The sequence below is a fragment of the Branchiostoma lanceolatum genome, chromosome 2 (assembly GCF_035083965.1).
Source record: "Branchiostoma lanceolatum isolate klBraLanc5 chromosome 2, klBraLanc5.hap2, whole genome shotgun sequence".
Taxonomy (NCBI): domain Eukaryota; kingdom Metazoa; phylum Chordata; class Leptocardii; order Amphioxiformes; family Branchiostomatidae; genus Branchiostoma; species Branchiostoma lanceolatum.
In genome coordinates this window covers 5,980,840-5,987,093 of record NC_089723.1, presented here as the reverse complement: position 1 = coordinate 5,987,093, position 6,254 = coordinate 5,980,840, and the positions used below count along the sequence as shown (strand labels likewise).

At 42.9% G+C, this 6,254-nt stretch overlaps 1 protein-coding gene across 1 annotated transcript; it reads right to left on the bottom strand.

Moving 5' to 3' along the window:
- Positions 1 to 1,289: 1,289 nt before the first annotated feature.
- On the bottom strand, positions 1,290 to 5,716 carry LOC136426557 (toll-like receptor Tollo). The gene is made up of 5 exons (XM_066415222.1): positions 5,325 to 5,716; positions 5,199 to 5,241; positions 3,816 to 3,956; positions 2,892 to 3,013; positions 1,290 to 1,829 (listed from the first exon to the last, which is right to left on the bottom strand). Exons 1-5 carry the CDS (start codon positions 5,714 to 5,716, stop codon positions 1,667 to 1,669), a joined length of 861 nt encoding a protein of 286 aa, XP_066271319.1. The 3' UTR covers positions 1,290 to 1,666.
- Between the last annotated feature and the right edge of the window lie 538 nt (positions 5,717 to 6,254).

Here is a 6,254-nt window from a genome sequence, read left to right as displayed (position 1 = left end):
TAATACCTTCTTTTAGCTCGACAGACGATAGCACGATACGACGGTGGATGCTCTTTGTTCATAGCACACTTCTGGGGTTGTGCCTAAATACCTCATTCGGGTATCATATACAGTGTACATAGGGCAAGGACCCTGGATACATTGTCTATGCAATTATGAATGCAAAACATATGCCCCGCCGTCATAATAACTGTACATAAAAGCGTTTCTAGGCCTCAAATACCAGTATAACGTATTCATTGCGCCGGTCATTTTGACTTCCAGCTCCGGACGGCGGGCGCAATGCATAGCTTTTTGTATTTGCCAGATGATATTTTAGTTTGAGAAACACTTGAAACATATTTTGTATTCATAGTTGTATAGACAATGTATCCAGGGTGTCACATAAGGTCCTTGCCACATGTACACTGCATATAATAAGCGGATGAGTTCGGACGAAGTATTTAGGCACACCCTCATGCTTTCTAGTAAGATGTGTCATTACAACTTTCTACATAGCTTTGCTAACCGTCCACAGAGCTCTAGAATTTGTACAGTGAACATCTTTACCTTCCCCTAGAAGGTTATGTTTTGGGTAGCGTTTGTATATATGTGTGTGTGTATGTGTGTATGTAGAAGACAACTCGAGAAGGCATGGATGGATTGTCTTGATATTTGGTATGTGGGTAGGTCTTGATGAGAGCTGGAAATCATTAGATTTTGCCCCTCCCCTAACGGATTGTTATGGTACTACAGCGGAACTTCCTGTTTTGGATATACTATGGTCCTGATTTTTGAGTGGTAGATAGCTCTTTGGACAGAGAGTAAGTGGTATAGGTTTGGGCCCCTTGTGGAACTGCAGGAGCAGGTTTTGCTTCAGAGTTTGAAAGGGAAGAAGGGCTTGATGGGTGGTCATGATTTTTGGTATGTAGATAGATTGAGTGAAGATTTACATGCAAATCAGTATCTAATTTGCATAATGTTTAAAGATAGCTTATATGCAAATGAAGACCTAATTTGCATACTTAATGAGAAATTTTCCATACTGGTAACTGGTGGCAATTTCATACTTGTGGCATTTGGAAGCTATGGGAATGCGAACATCGTCGAATTAGATTAAGCTAACAAGGACCTCATTTGCATAATTGATGATAAATGTTAACATAGGCTTCTTTGTTAAGCTCATACCTTGGACAACCACTGTTATTTTGGTGGAGAAGATGATCAACTGGTATGTTTTATAATCGATGAGAAACACTCATGATACGTCAGTCATAAAGGTTAAAATCATTTGGCTGGCATTACGGATGTACTTTATTAGCCTACATTGCTTAGCTGGTAGATAATTTTAAGATTCATTCTATATTTCTAGTTCGTAGCTTCTGTGATGCAGGTTACATGGCTTGTTGATATGTCTTAGATAACACATTGGTCTTGTGATGCATCAGTACTTTATTCATAATTCAACGTCATAATTCATAATAATTCAACGTCAACGCCGTTGCTATCGTCAGTTTGTGATTACATGTATCAGTATTCCCCCTATCCTTTTTCATTCGTACAATGTAAGTACTAAAAATAAACATCGCGTTTTCTTGGTATCAGTTTTTCTTCCCTCTCCTTTTTCAGTCGCACAAGGTAAGTACTGAATAAACATCATAACGCCTTATTAGATCAAGTTAATCACCTAGCGTGGTACAAAAATATTAACATGAGCTTCATAGTCTGATTCGTCACTATCATCATTTCCCCCTCCTTCTTCCTCTCCATCGACCTCCCCCCGGACACCAGGAGGTGGTACCGCCTGCCGTAACTTGTCCCAAAATAGCAGCTCTCCCCACAGCAGGTACCTGAAATATAACATGCCATAGAAATGAATGGAAATATCAAAATGATGATAATAATGATAATAACCGTTATTTCCAAACTCCTGCACGAAGGCTAATTGCAAGGGAACATATACGGAAAACGTATTAGAAGGTAGAAAATGTCTTGTCCATAGATGCAACATGTATATCTGATGTTTGTACGTATATTGCTGGAGGGGGGGGGGGGGTGCTACTTCTTTGAAGGCAATATATGATACCTTAAGTTGAAACACTGTAATACGATACTGTTGATAATCAGAATATGGACTAGCACGTCTTCGCTGTAAGTTCATCGCTCTGAAAAACGGATGCAAATGGACAATAAATCTGTTCATGGTTCCAACAGCGCATGTGCAGCGAGATGCATTGTGGGTAATATGTCAAAGTTGAAGGCCCCTGAGACATTAAAGGCACCCAGAGCATTTTATGAGGCTTGAAAACTGGAAATATTCTAGTTGCTGTAATCTTCATGAAATTGACATTTAATGCCACTGTTTACCACATTTGCGCGCTAATTTTATATCAAAAGCGCTCAAAAGCGGCACAAAAATAAGCTACATGGCGATCTTTTAGTTTCACGCGCCTAGTGTAAATAGACCGATCCCATAGCCCCGCCCACCTCCGTCAAAACGTAGAAATGCAACATTAAAACATAAAAATGCAAATATTTGACGGACATGTAGTCAAGTTCTCATTGGTCGAACCGTTAATTGTGATGGACAGTCAGGATCAGTCTATTAGGGCTTGGATTTTCTATCAGTTCTCAACACACAACGACATTAATGTCGATATGTAATGGTATAGTGTTATTGGAACTTACTATGTGTAGGAATGACTAGAAATTTGAGTTTTTCTAATTCGAGTTCCAAGCCTCATAAAATGCTCTGGGTGCCTTCAACAAAACACGTCTGTGCATGTATCAATCATGGTGTAGACAAGAACAGTTGACAAGGTAGTGCTCTTCACCTTTGACATTGTACCCACAATGCATATTGCTGCGCATGCGCAGTTATAACCATGAACAGGCTTATATTTATCCCTTACTTGTTCGCCGTCAGATACTGCTTCAGGTCCATGACGTCATCACAGGCCTCCAGCGGAAGATCGTCCATGATGACGATGATGAGGCGGTACGCCTGGTCGGTGACAGCTTGTTGATGAGCGACCTGCACGAACTCAAATATTGAGAAATGATGTCGACCCTACATAGCCACGATTTCCTGTATAATGTTTTCTTTTCAGTTAAATCCATGAGCTTATCAATCGACGTACGACCACATAATCTCCAAGCAGATCGTACGGTGGTAGAATCGTCCATAATTCCACCGGGGGTCTGCACAGCATGCACTCAAACAGGGAGGAGTATTTATTTTCACAAATAAGTGTCTTTACCCATCCTTGTGGCCCTATAGTGCGAATATTGTCGTTTGCTAAGGCTGGCAAGCCACTATCTCACTGAACCCGCGACACGTTGGCGACCTCGCTGCGACCGAGTGATTTGACAGCGCGCTCAACTAATACTTGTACGTTTTGAATGATATTACCATTAGAAAGTCAGCTGTAACACAAATCCAATTTAGGAGGCAGCGAAGCCGCCAACGTTTCGCGCGCGGGTCCAGTGAGATAAGGCCTTTATGGGTACTGGCAATTGACCGATATAACGACAATCTGCTTGGAGATTAACAATCACCCACCTGGAACTCCAAGAGGCACCACCTGACGTCACAATTCAAGATGGCGCCCACCACACATGCCAACGGACCCAACAATCGTCCATAATTCCACAGGGGATGTGCATGCACTCCAACAGGGAGTACTTCTTTTCACAAATGGGTGTCTTTACCCATCCTTGTGGCTATATCATACGAATATTGTCGTTGGCTACTAGGCTGGCGTTATGGACACCGTCTTTACCAATATAACGATTCTGCCGCTGGATAATCTGCTTGGAGATTGAGAAGTACCCACCTGGAACTCCCAGAGGCACCACCTGTCCTGCAGGAACCTCTCCGTCAGGACGAGAAGTGTTCTCCGGCTGCTGGTGATGGAGTCCGCGGCCTGCTGGATGTTGTTGTGGCCGGGGATGAAGTCTCGATTCCTCAGGCAAACCTATAAGAACCGTACGTACAACACGTTCCCATTTAAAGCGAGAAACTCTCCATACAGGTGATTGCAAACTGCATAAACACATGTGCAAACTTCATATACTGCATTGGTATGCAGATTGAGGTCGATGAATAAGCTAGTTCACGTTTGCTACTACGCATGTGCAGTGTCAAAGGTGAAGGCCCCCGGCTTGTAAACAGTGCACAATTTGCATAAAAACGCCCAGACGGGTTTTGTTTACGTCTCGGGGGCCTTCACCTTTGACACTGCACATGCGTAGTAGCAACCGTGAACTTGCTTATACAGGTTGCATTCACCTGTGTTTATGGAGAATTTCTTCATTATGGAATGTGTTGTACGTAACATAACATAAGGGCGCAGCGTTTTCTAGTTTTATCACTCACACAGACTAAAGCTGGAAGGTGTCAGATATATACCTAGCCATCCACTGCATCTTTCTTTTCGCTTGCTTACGACAGATAAGCGATCGAAAGAGGGATCCAACTACGGAGGATGGTACATAGGCTAAGATATCCCAGGATTTTCAGGTCACTAATCCTAAAGTATTGTTGGGAGCACATTTGAATGTTGCAATGTGTTTTAGCTGATTATGAGAACAACAGGATGCATTGTACTGGTCATAGGTGGTCCTGTGACTGATTACTAGTATGAATCAATAAAGGGAGAGACCAGATCCATATTCATAGATTATATACGCTAGATGAGTCTCGTTTCTTCTACAGTTGTGTACCAGTTAGTTCATGGGGAGGGACCAGCTAATGAGTTGCGCAGTAGAGTGCACGGTGGATATTTATTACATAATTATTATTTTGCTTACTTATTTTTTAAATAATTTTTTTTCCTGGTCAAATTTTGCTCAGAATGGTCTAGTTTCTGCTAGGGAAGACAGAAGAATGAGCATTTTAAAAATCTGGCCAAAATATGTGATCTTTGGCATGTTTTGATCTCGGGTTGACCTCTGAACTCTTCTCCTCTGGTTGGACTGATATATTAGGATGGGGGTGAAATCCTGGTCTCATCTGAAACTTCTGGCTTTAGCTCGTTAAAATGCTGGAGTTGATCTCCCGCTTTTTTTACCTAAAGTAAACTGACAAATCCAGCTTTGCAAAGGTGGTAAGGATTTGAGGTTTGAAATGTAGATACAGGTATTTTTAAGTGATTATTTTTTATGGCTTAACCATGTGTGGCATAGGAAAGTCCATTTGGAGGTCACTCCCCTCATACCTTATATGGTGGGTCCATGTCCCCCAGCACTCTTACAGCCTCCCTGGGTATGGTGGGTCCATTCATACCATACCTTATATGGTGGGTCCATTCATACCATACCTTATATGGTGGGTCCATTCATACCATACCTTATATGGTGGGTCCATGTCCTCCAGCACTCTCACCACCTCCCTGTCTACGAACTCCTCGTCCTCCACACAGTAGGAGACGTAGATGTCGTACGTTTTCTCTGGTTCCTGTTCGAGATGCCTCAGTCCTCTACGATATCGGGCATAAACCCACACGCGAACGTTCTTCCTGCACTTGAAGACTCCCAGAATCAGGAGTAGGAAAATTGCAAGCCCTCCAGGCGCTGCCACCCAGACCAGAGGGTTGTACGTGCTCTCGTCACCGCAGATAAACGCGTCATCTGGAAGTTCTATGATTGGTTTTAGGATGTATTTGTCCTTTGCGTTTCCACGCGATCGGCACGTCACCGATTTGATCTCATCTATAACCCTTCTGCGTTGAAGCATCCACGTCTTTAACCAGAGCAGATGACAGTCACAGTCGAATTTGTTATTGACCAGGGACAACTTCGTCAACGAGGTTCGGTTTGAAAAAATCCCAGTTGACAACGTTGTCAAATTGTTGCGGTCAAGCCTCAAGACACGAAAGAAGATCGTTTGCTCACGAAACAAAGTACTTGGTAGATCCAACAAGTTGTTGTTGTTTAACCACAGGACACGGAGATTCACAAGGGATTGTAGAAGATCCATTGGTACGTGAGACAGTTCGTTTCCATCAAGGTACAATTCTGCGAGATTGTACAATCCCAGAAATGCAGAACCATTGATCTCCCGAATAGCATTAGTGCTCAGGTTTAGTATCAGAAGATTTGGTGCACTTTCAAACGCTAGTGGCTGTACATACTGTATAGAATTCAAGTCAAGCCTCACCAAGGAAGTATCGACAGGAAAGCGGTCAGGCACTTCTGTAAACCCGCGGTCCGAACAGAACGCCTCCGCGACAATCGTGCTTGTTCTACAGTAACATCGCTCTGGACACGACGGC

What these genes read in the sequence shown, in the direction of transcription:
- LOC136426557 (XM_066415222.1), bottom strand. Translation starts at nt 5,716, where the DNA reads ATGCTTCAACGCAGAAGGGTTATAGATGAGATCAAATCGGTGACGTGC. An exon ending in ACATGGACCCACCATATAAG is followed by an intron (nt 3,957 to 5,198) that starts GTATGAGGGGAG and finishes CGGTTCTTATAG; the next exon opens with GTTTGCCTGAGGAATCGAGA. An exon ending in GGTGCCTCTGGGAGTTCCAG is followed by an intron (nt 3,014 to 3,815) that starts GTGGGTACTTCT and finishes GAGTTCGTGCAG; the next exon opens with GTCGCTCATCAACAAGCTGT.